This window comes from Carcharodon carcharias, chromosome 8 (genome assembly GCF_017639515.1).
Source record: "Carcharodon carcharias isolate sCarCar2 chromosome 8, sCarCar2.pri, whole genome shotgun sequence".
Taxonomy (NCBI): domain Eukaryota; kingdom Metazoa; phylum Chordata; class Chondrichthyes; order Lamniformes; family Lamnidae; genus Carcharodon; species Carcharodon carcharias.
In genome coordinates, this window is record NC_054474.1 from 18,988,902 (window position 1) to 19,011,667 (window position 22,766).

General features: G+C 44.0%; 1 protein-coding gene across 1 annotated transcript in view; it reads left to right on the forward strand.

The window, feature by feature from the left end:
• The first annotated feature begins 1,011 nt into the window (after positions 1 to 1,011).
• The window catches only part of LOC121281410, an 84,167-nt gene continuing 62,412 nt past the window's right edge, over positions 1,012 to 22,766 (forward strand). Inside the window, exons 1-2 of the mRNA XM_041194354.1 lie at positions 1,012 to 1,237; positions 1,832 to 2,104. Of these exons, the coding sequence (XP_041050288.1) occupies positions 1,012 to 1,237; positions 1,832 to 2,104 (499 nt within the window). The remainder of the gene's footprint in view (positions 1,238 to 1,831; positions 2,105 to 22,766) is intronic.

Here is a 22,766-nt window from a genome sequence, read left to right on the forward strand (position 1 = left end):
GAGCTGCAGGTCACACCAGCGGGAGCAATGACTACTGCCGGGAGAGCCCAAGCATCAACGCTGGATCCCTAGACACAAATGAGAGGGGGGCTGGGATGAGGGTCGTGGGGAAGGATTTCCCTGAAGGGTGGTTGGAACAGATTGGAGGCAAAGACAGAGTGGGTGGCTTTTACTGCCACCCCCCAAGCCCAACGCCCCCATTCCAGATGCCAGTTCCCTTGATTGAGCATAGAGTGCCTGGCAACAAGAAACCCCGTCTATAACGCTGCAGGCAAACCCGATATTATTGATTATTAACATGAGCATTTGTTCACAAATTTTTGAATTCGAATGGGTTTAGGTTAATTGGTGTCAAGAGGCTCATTGATGAGTTTACTTGATTTCCTGCTATTGGCAGGAAGGAATCTTGTATCTAATTTAATTGAGGACAATTTCCTGATACTGGGAATCCTAGTTCCGCCCGACTGCGACTGCCCTACCTACCATCACCCTGCCGTCATTGCCCACTCCGATGGGTGAAATTATATTCCATCCATAGAGTCATTTATGGTGCAGGATATAGCCATTCAACCCATCGAACCCATGACAGCTCTCTGTGCAGTAACCCAGTTATTCCCTTGCTCTATCCCCATGGCTGTGAATGTTCATTTCCTTCAGGAAGTGAATTCCAGAGCTTAGGACCCCGGCAACTGAAGGTGTGGCCAGCGATGTTGCAGCAATTAAAATCGGGAATGCATTAGAAACCAGAATACATGGAGGGCAGAAATCTCGGAGGATTGTGGGAAAGGAGATTCCACAGTTTGGAAAGGCTGAGGCCATGAAGAGAATCTTAAAATCATGAGTAGTGGAACGAGACTTGCTGTGAGTTAAGATATGAACATGAATGAGCTCAAGTTTACAGAGGGTAGAATGTGGGGGACCAGGCAGGAGTCATTGGAATCATTGCATCAGAGAGGTAACAGAGGTATGGATGTGGGTTTCAGAAACAATTGAGCTGAGACAGAGACAAAGATGGACAGCGGTTTGGAGTTTGTAACAGCTGGCGTTAGTGATGGCATGAATGTGAGGTCTGAAGTTCCTCTAGGCATCAAATGTGACACCAAGTTTGCATCAGACAGGCTTAATTGCAAACTGTTACCATGGAACGGAATGGAGACAGTGGCTGGAGAATGGAGTCTGGAGCGGGGATCGAAAACTATGGCTTCAGTTTTCTCAATAAGTAATCACCCAGGCCAGTGTAAGTCTGTCACTAACAATGGCATGTGGGTAAAAATATTCTGTGCATTGGAACAAGTCAGGACATTAGGGGTTAATAATTTTGATGATTAACTTGAGCGTTTGTTCAGAATTTTTTACCCATTCTCATAAATTTCCTGAGACAATGACAATGGATGGAGATGGAACTGGTGACAACCTCATGGTGTTTGTGGTGGGGGCTGAAGGTGATGATGTTGGTCTTAAAATATGTAATTGGAGGAAATTGAGGCCCATTCAAGACTATATGGTAGATTCACTTTGTTACAACACGGAAGCAATGAAAGGTTTGAGAGCGATGGTGGAGAGGTAGATCTAAATGTCATTAAAGTACATCTGGAAGCTGACCCAACATCCTTGGATAATACTGCCAAGGAGCGGCACATACAGGAGGAAGAGGAGGGAGGAGGGAGCCAAGGGGAACAAGTGGACATTATCCAGGAAATACTAATTGTCAGCGCTAAGCACTACTGGTTGGCATTTGTCTGATCATAGTGTTCTTAGTGAAAGACAATTCGTAGTGCATTGGTTTGAAAGCTCATTGAGAAATATAAGCTTCTTATATCTGTTTTTACAGTTGAGTCCGATTCCCAGAGGCCTGTATTGGGCAGTGACATCACCCTCAGTTGTACCATCTCCAGACTCTCAGATACAGTCAGTCTTCACTGGAAACAGAGAGGCTCATCTCAGCAGAACGGGAGGAAGAACACTGATGAGATCCATCTGAATAACACTGTCTATCTGATAGTCAGACATGTTGGAGCAGGAAATCAGAATCTGTATACATGGGAAGTGCAGGAAAATAACTCCATTGTTCTCACTGGAAACACAAATGTTGATGTGGATTGGGGTAAGTCCAGTGCCACCTTGCAGTAGATATTAAATAGTGTCACCACCAGGTGAGGAGGAATGAGCTGGCTCCCATTTTATTCAAGCCCCTCAGATGGTTGCAATGAATGTTTGTTTAAAATTCTTTACCCTCATGGATATTCATTCCAGTCCAAATAATTTTACTTTTTAACAAAGATCCAATGGACCAGGTTTTCTCAAGTCAAAGAAAGAGTAAGTTTATTAGTTACTAAAACCCGAGTAAAAATAATAAAAGGGGCAACACACACACACACACTCACTCACTCACACACACACGCACATACACACACACACACACACACACACACACACACTCACGTGCACATGCACACATACACACACATCAGAAACAAAAAAAGGCGAGAGTCCAAATAAAAGTTTACAAGACCTTGGTTTGTCCGTGAGGCATAGCTGGTGGGTCATTTTGGCCATTGAGTTTGGTGATTTCGTAGAAAACTGCAGTTGGCTTTGTTCAGTTTTGTACCTTGTTGAAGAAACCCTTCGATTGTTTCCAAGAGAGAGTGAGATACCTGCTTGCCTCTGCAGGGTGACTGTCCTTTTCTGTTGAAGGGTCATGAGGACTCGAAACGTCAACTCTTTTCTTCTCCACTGATACTGCCAGACCTGCTGAGTTTTTCCAGGTAATTGTGCTTTTGTTTTGTCCTTTTCATCCTGTTGTTTGCTTCTCCCTGTTAAAACACTTGTCTCCAGTGGGAGAGAGAGAGAGAGAGTGTTAGGGACAGAGAGAGACCCAGGGATAGGTGTCCTTGCTTCTTTGTTATTGTTCTTCTGCTCTGCTTTTCAGAACCAGTTTTGAAGACATTTCTCTTTCTATGCCCAGCAGGGAATTTGGTGGGCATGTCTTTTATCCAAAATCCATTTTCTTTTCAACTCAGGAACTTATTGACACACTCTGAGTTACAAATCAACGGATGATGGTTTTTGGATGTCTGATGGGATGGAGATAGCTGGGGGATGGTGATGGGGTTGGGGGCAGTTTCCACTGTCTTCACAGATTCACATTGATTTCAAAGCCCAGCCTTTTGTATTTTTTATGCCTTCTTTTCAACTGTCCGTTTGAAGTCGGCCTTGGCACCTCCCCAGGTGTGAAATTCCTTGCAACCTCCGAGGACAGATCTGCCAGTACAATCCAAATAGGAAGTTTCCAGAAAGTGGTCACTTTACAGTATCAGCCATCTTTTGACCAGTGTCTTTTCCTGCAATTTTTCGCAAAACAGATCTTCTTTAAGCAGTTCAATATATTTGTGGTGAAGTTGTAAGTTGTGGGTCACTCTCATTCTGACAGCATATCAACTTTCATGACAATAGTTACTGATATAAACTGTTACACACAAGGAACAGTGATTACAAAAGTCACTGTGGTCTTTTATTACAGACTGTGCTCCATGTTTTTACTCTGGAACATGGGTGTAAATAGAAAATGGGGATATGAAGAACTCCCAGAACCAACCAAGTGGGTTCATTTCAATTCACATCAATGAATCAAAAATAATCAGATCCCTTTATTGAAAAAGCAAATGTGATTCCAGTCGATACTGGAATAGAGAAATACAAACAAATTAAAGACACCCACCACAATGGTAAAAGACTCGGGTCTTTCCTGAGGCATTTTCTCAGTGAAGCTGGGAACTCACAAATATGATCAGAGTGTTTTACACTTATGGTTATTCACATACTGGTAATACCTGAATAAATGATCGCATAACCCAAGGACGTAAGAATAAGGCCACTTTAATCTAATTGGTAATTTGTGTCCATTGCTCAGATACCTCTTTAGGCCTTTTGAAAAAGAATCAAAGAATTCCTTGGTTAGATAAGGTCAGTAGCTAATTGTTAAAAGGTTTGATTTCACATTGAGTGAACATACAGGGCAGAATTTTGCCCTTGATGCGCGGGCAGGCAGCCAATTGTCGCCTCCGAAAAGGACCGTGCCGACATTTTGTGCAGGTGGGCCAATTAAGGCCTGCCCAGAGGGTTAGCGACTCCCGTGTAGAACGGGAAAACCTATTCGGCGGTGCACGTGCTCAGACCACTGGTTCCAATGGGGGAGCCTGCAGTCTGTATAAAGAATGGCCAGGCAGCCCCATTGAGGCATTTCACCATGGCCACTGACAGAGAGCAACATGCTGGTTTGAGGGCACAGGAGAAGGAGGAGGGGGCCAGGCTACAGGAGAGGCCAGCAGGGGTCCACAGAGGCCCTCATTTCTCAGATGCCAGCCTTGCTGTCCTCCTCCAAGAGATGTCCAGCCTTCGGGATATTTTATATCCAGAGGATGGGGGGAGGAGGAGGACCCCCATGTCACCAGGCAGGCATGGCAGGAGGTGGCGTAGGGAGTAAGTACCCATGCTAATGTGCGACGACAGGAACGCAGTGCCACAAGCACTTCAATGAATTATTGCGCTCTGGAAGGGTGAGTACCATGATGGCCTTGGCCATTTTACCCAGCAGGTAGCCTTAGCCTTTGAACCACCACCCCACCCCCCACTCCCACCACCCCCCTCCCCCCACCATGTCTTAGTGTTGTTACTGCATTGGGCATTTGGCACACACTAGGTGGGCAGACAGGTAGTGACCATGCTTACATCAGCCTTAGTGGTTGAGGAGAAGATGGGTTCTCCGTGCAGCATATGTTGGTGTTTGTGGCATTTGAGTAGTCTGGGGGCAACCTACAGGGGAGGCAGCTAGACACATCCTCAGAACTCTAACACGTCATATTGATGGTGATGAGATGGTGGAAGGGGAGCCTCAAGGTGTCATGGCCAAGAGCCATCTGGTGGCCTTGGCACCTCACCTACTTGCACCTCGTTGCCATGGGCACTAAGACCCGAGTGTTATTCAAAGTGATGGACGCCGAATGTGTCAAAGATGTCAGTTGGGTGAGGGGTTTGGGACCAGCCGTGCTATCTTCTGGGGACTGATCACCAGTAATGTGGACAGGAGCTGCTGGAGGCCTCAGATGGGCCACTGTGCTTGGGGTGCGGCGTGTACATGAGGGATCAGCCCAATAAATCCTCTTCTCTGTTCTGCAGGCAGAAACAGAGCGCATCTTGAGAAGACCGATGGTTCTCTCCACCACAGCCCCTGTGGAGCCATGGCTCCTATTGTAGTGCTCCTCAGCTTCTGTTCTTGGATGGAGGAGAGGCGTCATGAGCCACCTTCTGAGGGGACAGCAACCTGTGATCACACACTATCTGCACGTTCATGGAGTGGAAGTCCTTCCTGTTGACGAAGGCACCGGGCTCATCTGCTGTCGCCTTGATGGCCACATGTGTACAGTCTATAGCACCCTGGATACATGGGAAGTCAGCAATGGCCGTGAAGCCTCTGGGTCACTGTGTCTGGCTTGCCTGGTCCCAGCGGAAGTAGATTAAGGTTAATGTACGCCCGAACAGAGTGCCTGTAACCTGCTTGACACATCGGGACCCTCGTGCGACATTTTAAACGGTGATGTATGGGCTCTGCCACCCACGCGCCAGCCAGAAAATTCTGCCCACAGAGTTATATTAATGATCAGCTTCATTTAGTTCAATGAGTGCAACATGTCCTTGTGAATAACGTGAACATGATGGCCTAGGTCTTCCAGTCAGCGAGAACCCTGTGCACATTGCTGCTGCCTGTGAAGTTTCTAATCGATCTGACAATCCTGGCCATTTCTTCTGGGATCTTCCGATCCTGGCTGAAGCCGAACTGGGCAGCACAGTGTCTCCATTGTAAGTCCAGCGAGCGTAGTAGAGTTTGGGAAGGAGAGGACATGCCCTCTTCTTCTGACAGTAGCTATCGTGTTCGGGTAAGTTTTTAAAGGCCCAAGTCCTTTAATCAATGAGTGTGGATTAGTGAATGGGTGAGGTGGGGGTGAATGGGTGAGTGGGAGAGGTGAGTAATCGGGTTAGGAGTGTGGACAGCGAGGAAGTCGAGGAGTTAGTCAAGTCTGTTCAGGGAGAAATAGTAGGGTCGGTTTGGGAGGCATTTGGATGGTTGGGGGTGATGGGGAGGGTTGATTGTGGTGCTCCGTTGAGTTTCCCAGCTGTTAGTCATTTCCTGGTTAAGTATCCAGCTAAGTCCCACGTATCTGGCCCAAGACTCTGCCCTAAGTTCAGGATTGGGGACATTTGCAGAGAGTCCCAGCATCAGGGAATCAGCCCATTGAAAGTCTGAACTTCTTGAGCAACTCCCAAGTATCTCTCTGTGTTAGGGCTTCAATAAGGTGTTGAAATGCATCTCCTGATGTATGTCCCATCTCTGATGATCTGAACACAGGACGATTTGGGCCAATCTAAGAATGAAAATGGTAGACTGTTCAAAACCAACATGTCAACTACTTAAACAAATTAACTCCTAACTTCCCTCCAAAATGCTAATTCTCTGAGCCTAGAACAACCTTGCACTTTCAACTTTATCAATCTAAATTGACATTGCAATCATTGATTTTTTTCTCTGTCTTTGTCTGACTAAATGATAACAACCCAAGGGGACCAGGAGTGTATGAGGAACTTATTGATACTCCTTTGCAGAAACAGTTTAACAAGTTGGCTACCACCTACAAAGCTTGGGGAAACAGCATCACATTGAGAGGGGTCATGTTTGGGGCAGATGGATTTTGTGCCACGACCCAGTGTTTAAACAACAGTCAGCCTGGGTCAGTAGCCAGTGTATCCAGTTTCTGGCCAATTTCCCTGTCCCTTTTCTGCACTCCCAGCTGATTAATGCCAGCAGGGTGTTGTTTGTTCCTGTGGAAATTCAGAAGATCTGTATCTCTGCAGCTATAAAAATCTAACACCATGTCTCCTGTCTTTCTGTTACAGATTTACTCAATAAGAAATACACACTTTATCAGTCAAGCACAGATCACAGTGAAAATGACCTGATTTGTCAAGCTCTTTCTGAGTTCAATAAAACTAAATGGACCTGGTCATCACGTTATTTTCAGAATCAAGAGAAAGAAATAGCTTCTGCTTACAAATCTCAGCCCATCGATGTAAAGAGGACCTACTTTGGGAATCGTCTGGTCCCCACAAAGACAAATTTTAATGGCAAGAATTTCAGTGTGAGGATTGCCCCTGTCCTGTTTGATGATGCAGGAGTTTACACATGTCTTTTGGGAAAATATGAAATAGTGACCATTACATTAATCATAGTTAAAGGTAGGAGACAGAATGTTGCTGCTGTTTTCAATGATCAAGTCAATGTTTAAAATCTAAATGATTTTCTTGTTTAAACAGTGACACCTGAACCTTCTGATGCAGTGACTAAGGGAGACACCGTTACCCTGACATGCTCTGTCTCTGATGTCACTGAATCAATGAGACTTGTTTGGATCAATAGTGATGGCAAAACTGCTGTAGAGAAAACATTGAAGGAAGAGAGACAGGAACAGGGTTTGTTACAGCTGGTAGTTCAGAATGCTGACCGAGACAGAAGGAACTGGACATGTGTTTTGTTTCATCAAAACATTCCAAAGGTTTTAATTCCATATTATCTGAAGGTTAACAGTAAGACTATAATCTTTTTAAGCCGCATCGAAAGTCCTTGCCACTTGCAGATCTTTTCTTCTGAAAACCTCTTAATTTTTATAGCTTATTGCACTCCACATCAGTGAAAGTTCACAACATACCTGCAAAGAAAAAACTCAAACCACATACTGGTGAGAAACTGAAGGAGACTATTTTTTACAGCTTTGGTGGCCATGACTCTTCTATAAGGAATTCTTTCCATGTTAAGTCCCCACTGTCACTAGTTGACAGTAATTTAGCAGATTTACCTGCATCCAGCATTACCGTGTGAGATAATAATAGAAAATGTGACACTTGACATGACTCCAGCACTCATTTGGATCTGACTCATAATTGACCAATGTCACTTTTAGAAATGGCAGGGATTGGCTGAGGTGAATGACTGCTGAATGCCATGATGATTGGTTGTGAACTGATTGGCGAGTGGATGATTGATTGGTCGGCTAAGCACTGATTGGTCAGGGAAATGATTGGATAATTGGCCATGGAATGATTAACTTCCAAATGATTGGTCGTGAATGATTAGATAACTGACTGGGGAATGTTTGGTCAAGAAATGATTGGATGGTTGGCGAGATATTGATCGGTCAGGATTTGATTGGAAGATTTGCCATCGAATGATTGGATGATTGATGAATACATGTTGAAGGATGATTGGATATGGACTGATTGATAAGTAATGATTGGACAGGGACTAATAGAAAGGGCTGTGCATCCCACTTGCTGAGGAAAATTTTTACTGTCCCCTGAGGGTGAGTTTGCAGAGCATGGGAGACTCATAAAATTTCATGGCTGCCTTTCCTGCAGCTTTCCTGTCGAAACCTGTCCATGATTTAATGGCAGCGAGTGAGGCCTTGTGTGGCCCACCCAACCTTGCTCCAATTGAAGCCCTTAAGTGGTCAATTAATGATCTTTTCCCATCCGGTTGCAATTTTCAGCTGGTGGATAATTGTTCCTGATGGGCAGGAATCCCCGCCACCCATTAACCCCTGCCCCACTGGTCCTCATCCATGTAATGTCAGATTGCGAAGGGAGCAGAAATAACTCGCTTTCCGTTAACTAATTTAAATGTTATAACTCTGGAAGCTGTCGCACCTGGTTTCCTGTTTTGGAGTAAGTTTGCCTCTGTAGCCGTAAGATTAGCATCATGTATGAAAGATATTGATTTTTTACATGCGCGCAAGGCAGTGACCACATTCGTCAGTGTGTAACTGAGCTGAGAAAATGAGCTAAATGGTGTGAATTTGGACAGCTTGAAGAATCACTCATCCAAGATAGAATAATTTACAGAATCGCAAATGACACTCTGAGAGAACGGCTTTTGAGAGAAGCTGATCTCAGGCTAGAGAAAGCAATAGATATCTACAGAGGGGCAGAGACAACAAAACACCAGATTAAACAGAAGACAGAAGATGATAAGCTGCACACGGGCAAGCAGTTAGATGCTGTTAAACAGAAACAGCCCCGGGAAAGAACAGATAGACAGTCTGAACGTAAAGAGAACAAAACTGCTTACAAAGCATTAAAATACAACCGGATCAGAGCATTTATCATGTAGTTGTCCAGCCTACAGAAAGCAATGTAAGAACTGTGATAGACTCAATCACTTCGCTAAGATGTGTAAATCGAAGAAAGTGCACACGATTGACATAGACACTGAAACTAAGCTTTTCGTTGGTGCAGTAACAACAAATTCCAAAGAAGACAAACGGAAGGTTGATTTAAAAATTGCCAACATGATGGTGAATTTCAAGCTTGCCACAGGTGCACAAGTAAATGTCATTCCCATAAGCCTGTATCATAAGATAAACAAAGAAAAGCAGCTAACTGAAACAAAAGTGAAATGCTGTCTACTTATACAGGTGAAATAATTGCTGTAAAAGGCAAGCACACTCTTAAAGTGAGCTACAAAAAACAGTCTCAAGCACTTCCATTCATAGTTGTGAAAACTGATGCAAAACCCATTCTTGGAATCAAAGCTGGTGAAAATGTGAAGCTAATCAAGAGAATAATGACTGTCACGACCGATGATATCCTGAGTGAGTATTAAGATGTGGTTTCGGGGATTGGCTGCCTAAAAGGAGAACACGTCATCAAGATTGACAAAACTGTGACATCCAAAATACACCTGTAATGCTGAGACACCGACTGAAAGCAGAGCTGGATAGAATGGAGAAACTTCACATCGTCAAGAAAATTGGAGAACTGGTAAAGTGGGTTAATCCAATTGTATTTGTAGAATCAGATGGGAATCTGCGAGTCTGTCAGGATCCCAGAGACCTAAACCAGGCAGTACAAATAGACCATTACCAGCTGCCCACAGTAGGAGAGATCAGCTGTAAGCTAGCTGATGCTAAATAATATTCAGCCATGGATGCGAATTCAGGCTTCTGGCAGGGCAAGCTGGTTGAACGCAGCTCCTATTTCTGTACCTTCAACACACCATAAAGGCCATACAGGTTTTTATGCTTACCTTTTGGTATTAATTCAGCTCTGGAGGTGTTCCACAGAACAGTGAAGCAGCTGTTTAAAGGGTTAGCGGGCATGGTAACATTTATTGACAATTTGTTGGTCTGGGGAGCCTCATGCGAAGAACACGACCACAGGTTGAAGCAGGTATTGGTCAGAGCTAGAGAAAGGAACCTCAAGTTGAAGAAGGAAAAGTACAAAGTAGGCTTTCATGAAATCATGAAGTACCTGGGACATGTGTTAACAAGTGAGGGACTGAAGCCAGATCCGAGTAAAATCGAAGCAGCCATGAACATGCCACCCACAAAATGTAAGAAAGACTTGGGGAGATCTTTGGGAATGGTGACCTATCTTGGGAAATTCATTCCAAACATGTCAGACCTGACAGCACCTCTCGGAGAACTTCTGCAAAATGATGTGGAATGGCACTGGGAACAAAGTCACCATGAAGTTTGGACCAGTCTGAAGAGAACACTGACCCAGGCACCAGTGTTAAAGTATTACGATGTCAGTCAGCTGGTCAAGATCTCATTGGACGCTTGAAAGACAGGCCTGGGAGCTGTCCTTTTGCAAAATGAGGCATCAGTGGCATACACTTCAAAGGCAATGACTGAAACACAGCCACAGTGTGCCCAAATAGAGAAAGAAATGCTAGTAATTGTTTTTGGCCTCGAATGTTTCCACCAGTTTGTCTATGGCAAAGATGTGGAGGTAGAGTCTGATTATAAGCATTTGGAAGCTATGTTTAAAAAGCCCCTGAACTGTGCACCAGCAAGAATCCTAAGATTACTAATGTGTCTGCAGCAGTATCAGTTTAGAGTTAAATACTAGCCGGGCAAAGAAATATACATCACAGACACTCTGTCACCTAACTACCTCGGAGGGAGAGGATAAAGAAACAGAAGCACAGGTTCACATGCTAATAAAAAACTTACCTGTGGCTGTAACCAAATTGAATGAGACCAGCGAAGTGACCAAGAAAGATGGCACTGTTCAGCAGATTGTGCAAACTGACTGGCCCACATATCGGAGCGGAGCCCCTTCTCCTGTACAAGGGTACTGGAAATTTCGTGAGGAACTCTATGTAGCAGAAGGAAAACTTTTAAAGGGGGAAAAGATCATAATTCCTGCAACAATTTTTTTTTAATTCATTCATGGGATGCGGCTGTCACTAGCTAGGCCAGGGCACTTAAGAGTCAACCTGTGGGTTAAGAGTCACATGTGGGCTAGACCAGGTAAGGACAGCAGGAAAGGGAAGTAGTGAACCAGATGGGTTTTTACAACAATTGGCAGCAAACCAACAAACAAAGAAACAACGAAAAGTCCAGCACAGGAACAGGTCCTTCGGCCCTCCAAGCCTGCGCCGATCATATTGCCTATCAACTAAAACATTTTGCACTTCCGGGGTCCATATCCCTCTATTCCCATCCTATTCAGGTACTTGTCAAGCTGCCTCTTAAACACCACTATCATATCTGCTTCCACCACTTCCTCTGGTAGTGAATTCCAGACACTCACTACAATCTGCGTAAAAAACTTGCCCTGCACATCTCCTCTATAGTTTTCTCCTCTCACCTTAAATCTATGTCCCCTAGTAATTGACTCTTCCACCCTGGGAAAAAGCTTCTGACTATCTACTCTGTCCATGCCACTCATAATTTTGTAAACTTATATCAAGTAGCCCCTCAATCGCCGTCGCTCTAGTGAGAATAATCCGAGTTTCTCCAACCTCTCCTCACAGATAATAACCTCCAGACCAGGCAGCATCCTGGTAAACCTCCTCTGCACCCTCTCCAATGCCTCCATATCCTTCTGGTAATGTGGTGACCAATATTGCACGCAATATTCCAAGTGTGGCCTAACCAAGGTTCTATACAGCTGCAGCATGACTTCCCAGCTTTTATACTCAATACCCCTGCCAATGAAGGCAAGCATGTCATATGCCTTCCTGACTACCTTATCCACCTGCGTTGCCACTTTCAGTGACCTGTGGACCTGTACACCCAGATCCCTCTGCCCATCAATGTACTTAAGGGTTCTGCCATTTACTGTATAATTCCTGCCTGTATTAGACTTTCCAAAATGCATTACCTCGCATTTGTATGGATTAAACTCCACCCACCTGAAATTTCTCTGCCCAAGTCTCCAACTGATCTATATCCCGTTGTATCCTTTGACAGTCCTCTTCAGCATCTGCAACTCATCCAACCTTAGTGTCGTCTGCAAATTTACTAATTTGCCCAGTTACATTTTCCTCCAAATCATTTATGTATACTACAAACAGCAAAGATCCCAGCACTGATCCCTGCGGAACTCCACTAGTCACAGCTCTCCATTCAGAAAAACACCCTTCCACTGCTACCCATGCCAATTCTGTATCCATCTTGCCAGCTCACTTCTGATCCCGTGCGACTTTACCTTCTATACCAGTCAGCTATGAGGGACCTTGTCAAAAGCCTTACTGAAATCCATGTATATAACATCCACTGTCCTTCCATCATCGATCATCTTTGTCAGTTCCTCAAAAAACTCAGTCAAGTTAGTGAGACACGACCTCCCCCTCACAAAACCATGCTGCCTCTCACTAAGATACCCACTTGCTTCCAAATGGTAGTAAATCCTGTCACGAAGAATCTTCTCCAATAATTTCCCTACCACTGACGTAAGGCTCACCAGCCTGTAATTTCCCAGATTATCCCTGCTACCCTTTTTAAACAATGGAACCACATTGCCCATTCTCCAGTCCTCTGGGACCTCACTTTTAATTCCAGATTTTTATTGAATTCAAATTTCACCATCTGCCGTGGTGGCATTCAAACCCTGGTCCCCAGAGCATCACCCTGGAAATCTGTAGTATTAGTCCAGTGACAATACCACTATGCCACCACCTCTCCAATAAACTGAGGAAAGAAATGCTGCAGTGCATACATTAAAGTCACCTTGGCATAGAAAGATGCAGGAGAAGACCTCGAGATGTAATGTCTCGGCCTGGAATGGGAGCACAAATTGGGGAAATAGTGAATGCGTGTGCAGTGTGCCAAAAGTACAGTAAGTCACAACAAAAAGAACCACTTCAACCACAGTGTTCCAGGGAGGCCCTGGCAGAAAATTGGAGTGGACTTGTACACATTGGACAACAGTGAGTACCTACTAGCTGTAGATTATTACTCAAAGTTTTTTTGAGTCTGTGCTGCTGAGAAATGATAATAAGAACATCACTGTAATAAATCATTTAAAAGCAATTTTTGCTCACCACAACAGACCTTAAGGGCTCAACTCAGATAACGGTCCACAATTCTTAGGCACTGAGTTTCACAAATATGCCACACTATGTCAGGTCCCAAATATCCATAATCCAACGGAATAGTGGAACGTACTGTGCAGACCTTAAAACACCTGTTGAGAAAGGCAAAAGCAGATGGAGGAGACCACTACCTGGCTCTGCTGGATTTCAGGAATACTACATTAGAGGGCATTGGAACATCTCCAGCACAGCTCCTGATGAGGAGAAGGTGAAGAACTAAGCTTCCAACTGTGCCCTGACTGTTATTTCCACAGTCAGTAAGCGTGCAGGACCTGCTCAAACTGAGACAGCGGAAGCAGAAACAGCACTTTGCTAGAGGTGCCTGACCTCTGCCTGACCTGAACATGGGAGAGACAGTGAGGATTCAGCATAAAATAATTCCTGGTCACCCTGCAGCCATATCTCTGTAATCCTGACTCTATCACACCTGTTTACATCTATTTGTGCAGTTAATTCATCCACTTTATTGCGAATGTTCCTCGCGTTAAGGCACAAAGACTTAAGGCTTGTCTTTTTAACATTACTTGTCCTGTTCCCACTATTTTTCACTGGGGCCCTGTTTGCTTCTTGCCCTTGATTTCTCTATCGCTTTTCTTATTCCGCTTTCTGTCTTTTGATCTTGTCTTTCATTCCCCTTCCTCTGACTCCTTGCATAGGTTCCCAGCCGCCTGCCGTTATAGTTTAAACCCTCCCCAACCACTCCAGCAAATGTTCGCCCGGGACATCGGTCCCAGTCCTGCCAAGGCGTAACCCATCCAATTTGTCCATGTCCCACCTCCCCCAGAACTGGTCCCAAAGCCCCAGGAACCTGAAACCCTCCCCTTCACACCACCTCTTCAGCTAGTTTGTTATAGCGTTGATTTTGCAGACCAATTTTCTTGGTGGAAACAATGAACTTTGTTGATTTATTTACAAGACAGCATCTTGTGTATACATCTAAGTCTATAACAAAAGAACTCCCTCTTAGAGGTTCCCCGCACTGATTGGTTTACACAGATTATATGATCTTACAAGACAGGATTATTTTTGAAGCTACAGACCTACATTTATCAAAACTATAATTACTACAAGAGTGAAACTATAAATAATATCTTTGTCCTTCACAGTGAGAGCGAGAATACTTCCAGACATTTGGATCATCACAGTTTCCGGTTACTTGTTTGTTAAACTGAGCTTTGCTGTTGGACTAATTTGCTGCTTGAAGAGGATGAACAGAGTAAGAATTTTTTGGGGTTTTCCAGTAAATCAGGAATTAGTGTCAAAGTGTCGCTTGATGCTATGAAAACTGATGTCTTTGAATGGATATTAAGTGGTCACAAACTGAATTTTAAAATGCCATTTAAATGTTGCACATTTCACAGAATTTAAAGGAATCTTCAATTGGTAGAGTTAAGCAGGGCAATTGCTCCAACTTGGGTGAAATCTTAGAGTTTGAGTATTTTTTCCTGATTTAAATGTCAGAAAGTACCCCATTCCCACTTTCCATCACAATCAAGGAATAATCCAGGAAAATCTTAGATCACCATACCTGTTTATCAATGACTGGACAATGCTCAAACCCAGAGTTGGGTATTTTAACATTTTTCATCGACTATCACCAATATTCCTCTTGGAAATTATTATTTTGAAAAATGTCAGAAAGCAATATTTGGACAGTTAAAGCACGAGCTGTTAAATGATGATGAACAGAAAACGCGACTATATTTAGTGACAATGTGAGTATATTTTTTCTGTGTGCTGTTATTCTTGTTGCTCTGGTCTGGTGTCACTAGAGAGCTTCAGTAGGGTTGAGTTTAGAAATGATTTTTTCACTCTGCAAACCACTTCCTCTGTGGCTGGTTTGATTCACCTGATTTACTCATGTTGAAATCTCAGTCAATTCAAAATTAAAGGTTTTCTTTTGGAGAGCCCTGTTCAGTTTGTGTTCGAGGAAAGGATGTTTCAAAGCTGTATAATTTTGGGTAAATTGACAACTGTAGGATAAGAGCCAGTCAGGTAAAAGATACAGAAATGTGGAAAGTTTATGGGAAAAATTGAACTTACAGCAAGGATCTGAGGTAATGTGTATTGTTTATATGTTTACATAGAATGATATGCCTGGTACAGCACAGAAACAGGTCATTCAGCCCAGCTGGCCTATGTTGGGGTTCATGCACCATATGAGCTCTTCCCACTTCACTTTATCCCATTCTTCTGACTTTTCCTTCAATTCATGTCTTCCTCATGTGAACTCTCACTTCCCCTGAAATGAATATTCAATGTAATGCTACCCTCAGCTACACCAGCTGTTCACGAGTTCCAGCAAAGACAGATTCAGGGAAATCTCTGATTGTCATAAATGAATGAAAAAAACAGAAAATGAATGAACATTGCTCACATTAGGAGACCATTATTCTAGTGTTAAAATGTTCAATTAATTTTGGATCCTAACAATTTGTCTTGGAAATTAGTAACTTGCAATTGCCAGAAATTAATCTATTTGAAGCGTTGTTGGCCACAATATGACAAATATAAATGACAACAGGTTGAACAGTGATACTGAATATTCTGAAAATGAATGATTCCGTTAAACTTCACAGCAAATCAAAGATCAAGGAGGTTAAGAAAGAGAATGGATCAGCAGCTCTGGGTGGAGAACATTGTTCAGTCAGAGGCAGAGTCGTAAGTTCAAGGAGGTTACTATATAGGTGAGGTTGGTCAGCCACAAGGAGATCCTGATAGAAATATGGTCACATTGTGGCATGAGCTTTGGCTTCAGTGGCGTGAATCTAGTTTACATTCAGATTTTCACAGCTGTAAAAACCTTCCACAAAACATTCTATCAGTAACTGGAGCGAATTTATAATTCCAGGTTTGTTCCTTCCAATTGTTTCCGATGGAGCCTTTGGGTGGAATTTTGTAATAGCCTGCCATTCCCAACATTGGGGTGAATTCCAGGTCAGGTATTTAGATGTGGTTGTGATGGGGCTTCGGATGCAATTTTCTTGGAGGCGGCCAATTTACAAGCTGCCTGCAGGTGCCTTATCCAATTAGGAACAGCAGCCAGGTTCCAGTGTTCCAATCAGTGTGGGCTGTGGATAGGGAATTCAGCCATTCTGATAATGCGGGCAGAGCCAGGGCAAGAAGAGTGGCAGTGATGCCTTGGAGGCACTTTCAATGGGAGAAATGAGTCTGTGATTGCAGCAAGGCAAGGATTAGTGGAGACATCGGTCTCCATGAAGTGTATGTGAGGGCATGCCTGCTATCTGGGGATAGCCCAACTTTGTGAATTACGTCGGACAAATAATCTGAAACCCTCAACTGAATCACAGCTTAGACTCCTGCTGCAAGGCCAACTCTGATCCATTGTCAGACCCCTGACCCAGTGAGAGGCCCATCCATTCCAGGGACAATCTCTTTCGCCATGCAGGAAACTGGTTCATTGCCACACTTCATTGGCACCATCACTTTATTGATTACCATCAAACCCATTAGCCCACCTCCTGGAAAAGCTCATGGAGGCAGGAACACATTGAGGAGCCAACCTGATCAAGAACTTTCCAAATTTCCTTCCCACCATGTTCAAAAGCCACCTCCATCGATCTGGGAAAATTCAGCCCTTTACCTGTTGCAGTGATCCCATTAACAATGAGTCAGTTTTGTGTGGGTCAAGTTCTGTTCAGTTGCCCATTCTGTAAAAATGTCTTTATTTGATTTCCACTTCATCCATCTCTTAAGCCCAGTGTTTATTCCTGAAGGATTTATTTCAATACATTTTTTGCCTTTTGTTAGATATCGAACTATGGGAATCCACCCAAGGCGACAGGAAATAAAGAAACTGTCCAATTACAGACCCTGAACTCTGACATTTGAATGAGATGTTAATCTGATGCACTGTGGCTGCATGCTTTACAGAAGGTCAGGTTAGTATGAGGCTAGCCCCATTCAAAGTTATTTGGCACTTCTTAAAGTGAAGGTGTATTCTAACTGCTGCAGGTGCTGCACTTGGATGGGAGAGACATTTTTCAGCAAGAAGAAACCAAAGGATTGGGGCAGCAAGGTGGGGAGTGGACTCCTGGGTTCTCAGATACAGCGCTAGATGCCTTAATGAGGAGGTGGCAAGGAAGAGAGGTCATCTTTCCACGGTGGGGTTAAGAAGCCTAACCAATCAGCACTTAGAAGGCAATTGGAGCACATTGCTTCAGAGGTCAATGCCAGGTTTCTGGCCCTGAGGATCTGGACACGGTGCCAGAAAAGGTTCAATGACCTCACACAAGTGTCATAGAGTCATAGAGACATAGAGGTCTACAGATGGCCCTGAGGCCTATCGAGTCTGTGCCAGTCAAACAAGTACCTAACCATTCTAATCCCATTTTCCAGTCCTAGACCCATAGCCTTGTATGCCATTGCGTTGTAAGTGCATATCCAAATTCTCCTTAACTTTTCTGAGATTAACTGCCTCCACTACACTTTCAGGCAGAGAGTTCCCTATCTATGCCACTGATAATTTTATACACCTCAATCATGTCCCCTCTCCATCTCCTCTGCACCAGGGATAATAACCCCAGGCTATCCAATCTCTCCTCATATCTAAAACCCTCCAGACCAGGCAACATCCTGGTAAATCTCCTCTGCACTCTCTCTATTGCGAGCACACGCTTCCCATAATGCAGATTCCAGGACTGCATGCAATACTCTAGCTCTGGCCTAACCAGCATTTTATACAATTCCAGCATAACCTCTCTGCTCTTATATTCTATGCCTTGGCTAATAAAGTCAAGTATCCCATATTCCTCCTTAAACGCCTTATTTACCTGTCTCGCTACCTTAGGGGATCAGTGGACATGCACACCAAGGTCCCTCTGATCCTCGGTACTTCCCAGGGTCCTATCATTTACCGTGTATTCCCGTGCCTTGTTTGTCCTGCCCAAGTGTATCACCTTACACTTATCTGGATTAAATTCCATTTGCCACTGATCAGCCCATATGGACAACCCATCTATAACCTCCTGTAATCTAAGGCTATCCTCCTCACTATTTACCCCCCTCCAATTTTTGTATCATCCGTGAACTTACTGATCAACCCTTCTACATTCAAGTCTAAATCGTTTATATATACCACACACAGCATGGGACCCAACACTAATCCCTGGGGAACCCCACTGGACACAGGCATCCAGTCACAAAAACACCCCTCGTCCATCACCCTCTGCTTCCTGCCACTCAGCCAATTCAGGATCCAATTTGCCAAACTACCTTGGATCCCATGGATTCTTACCTTCCTTATCAGTCTCCCATGTGGGACCTTATCAAAAGCCTTGCTGAAGTCTAAGTAGAGTACATCAAATGCATTGCCCTCATCTACACAACTGCTCTCCTCTTCGAAAAATTCGATCAAATTGATCAGAAATGACCTCCACTTAACAAAACCATGCTGACTGTCTTTGATTAATCCCTGCCTCTTCACATGTAGGTTAATTCTGTCCCTCAGTTTTCCCCACCACTGAGATTAGACTGACTGGACTATAGTTCCCTGGTTTATCCCTTTCTCCCTACTTGAATATCAGTAACAAATTGGCTGTCCTGCAGTTCTGTGGCACCTCTCCTGTGGCCAGAGAGGTATACAATATTATTGCCAGCACCCCTGCTCTCTCCTCCCTTGCCTCACTCAACAGCCTGGGATACATTTCATCCAGGCTTGGAAATTTAACTACTTTTATGCCTGCCAGACCACTTGGAACCTCTTCCCTTTCTATGCTAATTTCTTTAACGATATCACAATCCTAATGCTTGATTTCCATACCCATGTTGTCCCTCTCACTTGTGAACACTGACACAAAGTATTCATTCCGAACCCTACCTATGTCTTCGGGCTCCACACACAAATTACCACTTTGGTCCTTAATAGGCCCTACTCTTACCCTTAAGAGTTATCCTCTTTCTCTTAATGTTCTTGTAAAATAACTTTGGATTTTCCTTTATGTTACCTGCCTGTGTTTCTTCATGTCCCCTTTTTGCTCTCCTAATTTCCTTTTCAAGTTCCCACCTACGCATTCTATATTCCTCGAGAGCATCCACAGTTTCGAGCCCTCAGTATCTGGCATAAGCCTCCCTTCTTCTCTTTATCCAATCCTGTATATCCCTCAACATCCAGGGTTCACTGGATTTGCTGATCCCACCCTTTGTCTTTACTGGAATATGTTGGCCCTGTGCTCTCCCTATTTCCTTCTTGAATGTGTCCTGCTGCTCTGATGCAGATTTACCTAAAAGTAGCTGCTCCCAGTCCAATCTGGCCAAATCATAAACTGATCTGATTAAAATTGGCCTTCTCCCAATTTAGAAATCTGATTTCTGGCCCATCCTTATCCTTTTTTATAACAACGTTGAATCTAATGGAGTTATGATCACTATCTGCAAAATGCTCCCCACGTCTTACCTGGCTTCATTTCCTAAACTTAAGTCCATGACCTCTCTATTAGGACCTTCTACATACTGGCTTAAAAAGCTCTCCTGGATGCATTTTAAGAAATCCACTCCGTCTAAACCTATCACACCATGATTAACCCACTTAATGTTGGGAAGTTGAAATCCCCCACTATTACTACACTATTGATTTAACACTTCTAAGTGGTGGAGGTCATTGAATGCATTTTTCAATGCTATTGCCTCCATCTGCATCACCAGCCTCACACATTAATCAATGAACCATACCCTTACCTATAGCTTCTAGTAATCAAGGGTCATGCCTAACATTCAAATGCTCTGCATCTCCTCTAAACTAAATACTCTCAGCTATTCAGCTGTGGAAGACATACACATGGCAACACACTCACTGACCCTCTTCTCTCTCATTTGCAGTACATAAGGTAACACCTAACAGTAGGGAGTGGCAGAGAACCGATGGGGGCAGGCTCAATTGCATTTCCTCACCACCTAATGCTCAATACTATGGGCATGACCAATTGGCTGTGCCAACTGGCATTGCTGAAACCATCGAGGATGACAGGCTTTTCCTGCCTTATGTACCTTCTGAAAGTCCACATTACCCTCATCTCACAATCTGGTATGATGTAGAAACTGGAGATGGTGTAACCATACATTTCATGCTTTGTAACCAAACCCTTTTCATTCCCCCCAACTCTCCTCATGTGACTTTATTCTTTCAGAGACACGAGAATACTTGGCCAGTCAGTAGCGAATGAAGAAAATGGCTGAGATAAAACTCTCATGAAATTGGACCACCACTTCATCTGACACATTAAGGCACCGGCTCAGATACAGGAAGAATAAAAACTTGAGTGGGTGTTATAGAGGTGAGACCTGCATGTGGCGAGTCAGATCAGTGTCCCAGCTTCCTGGAGAGTGAAGTTACAAATGTGTGCTCCTGCAGAGGGCTCAGATGTGGACTGTGATGTGGTGGCACATAGAAAAAGGCTGCTGGGCATGCTGACCAAAATGTTTGGTGCATTGGCGGGCCTGCCACAGATCTATTGTCACTGTCAAGGACCATGGAGCAGGGATTTTTATGGAGCTTGGAAATGAGAGTGGGAAATGGTGGCCAACATCTTTAGAATATTTGTGAACCCAGCAATGATGCAGCGTTTGATGATCAATGTATCAGCTTCCATTGTGGCACAACCTGAAGCCAATCATTGTCTCAGTGTTGACGTGGAAGCTCAGGCTGAGCTCATGAGATCTCTGTTTCCATGTAAGTCAGCTTTTTGACTTCCAGGCTCTGGCTTCTACCATCATGGCTGAGGATGCCAGTGTTCAAAGGGATTCCCAGTTTCAGACAGCACTCCAGTAATCTGTCCTCAAACAGATGACTCGGATTGATGTGGCAGCTTGGAGATGGCGGAAATGACTGACTGGTGCCACCACACAGTACACAGACTTCCACGAAAACAGCAAAAGAAAATCAAAAACTCTCTCCCTGGATGTTCCATGGTGAACCATTTAAATAATGCTGATTGAGGGTCTCTCATTGCAGCTGAGCCCAAGTTCAGGTGCGTTGTTAAGAGCCGTGGTAAGAGGACGTGTGAGGTCCAACATGACAGGTCATCTATCCAATCAGTGTTAAATGCTGACTGACATTGTGGTCTGCCCATTCTGCTTTCTCATGATGCACACACAGGAGAACTGAACGATGCATTTCAAAAGATGGCAATCGGCACGGACCACCTCAGAAGTCATTGGAAGCAGAAACAGCGCCATTTTATTCTTCTCTAGCTCCTGTAGTGCTGAACCCATCAAACTACAGAGCCAGACCGCGTGGCTCGAGATCTGAGGAACAAACGGTGTTTCTCTGCGCATAGGCAGAAGCACCATAATTTTCCATATCTAATTCACACCTAGTATGGAGGTCATAGATTTTGGAAGTGCAGCGATACAGCCTTGTTGTGCTGTGCAGCGCATCCTGTAGATTGAACACACTGTAGCAATGATATGCTACTGGTGGAAAAAGTGAATGTTTAAGGTATTGGATGGGTTTCCAATCAAGCAGATTAATTTGTCTGGGGTAGTCAAGCTTCTTGTTCAGTTGCAGATGTACTTACCTTGGCAGGTGGAGAATATTCCATTCCACTCCTGACTTTGCCCTGGTAGAAGGTGGGGAGTTTATTGGGGAAGCACTTGCCACAATGTACCCTGCCTTTCACCTTCTCCAACAGCCACAACATTTACATGGTTGGTACAATGGAGTTTCTGTTCAATGGTCATCCCCAGGCTATTAATGATGAGTGATTCAGCGATGATAATGCCCCTGGAAGTTTATTATTATGCTAGTATTATCAATAAGCTTTGCATGAGTGCAGAAATATTAATTGCTGTCAATTAGTGCTCTCATTTGCATAAAATTCATATTTTTCTAATCAATATCATTTAAATAGTTTTGCTGGAGAGATCTTTTGTAAATGTATTTTTTGTCTATTCTTCCTATAATTGGTAATTACATTTCTCTTTTTAATTCCGAATTCAATTATTTTATTTTTAGTTTAAAAGTCTATGGACTGGATGTTACAGGGCATTATGGTCCCCACATCCCCATCTTAAAAGTCACTGGGAGATCTGCCCATCACACTGGCAGCAGCGTTTATTGTCTTAAGGCGAGACTTTTGTCCCTATTGTGGGAGGAAATTCTGACTTAGAGAGCTGTCAGCCAATCAGATGGCCAGCAGTCTCTAGTCACAGCAGTGGCAGATGGAAGCAGCAGTCTCTAGGCACTCCCAAAAAAGAGAAGCGGGGAATTAAGATAAGTCGAGGGTATCACCAGGACCAGGCTGACAGGCCCAAAGGAGGAAGTTGATGGGAATGGGGCCAGGTTAGAGAGGCCAGTAGTGGGTGGGACCATTGTGGTTGA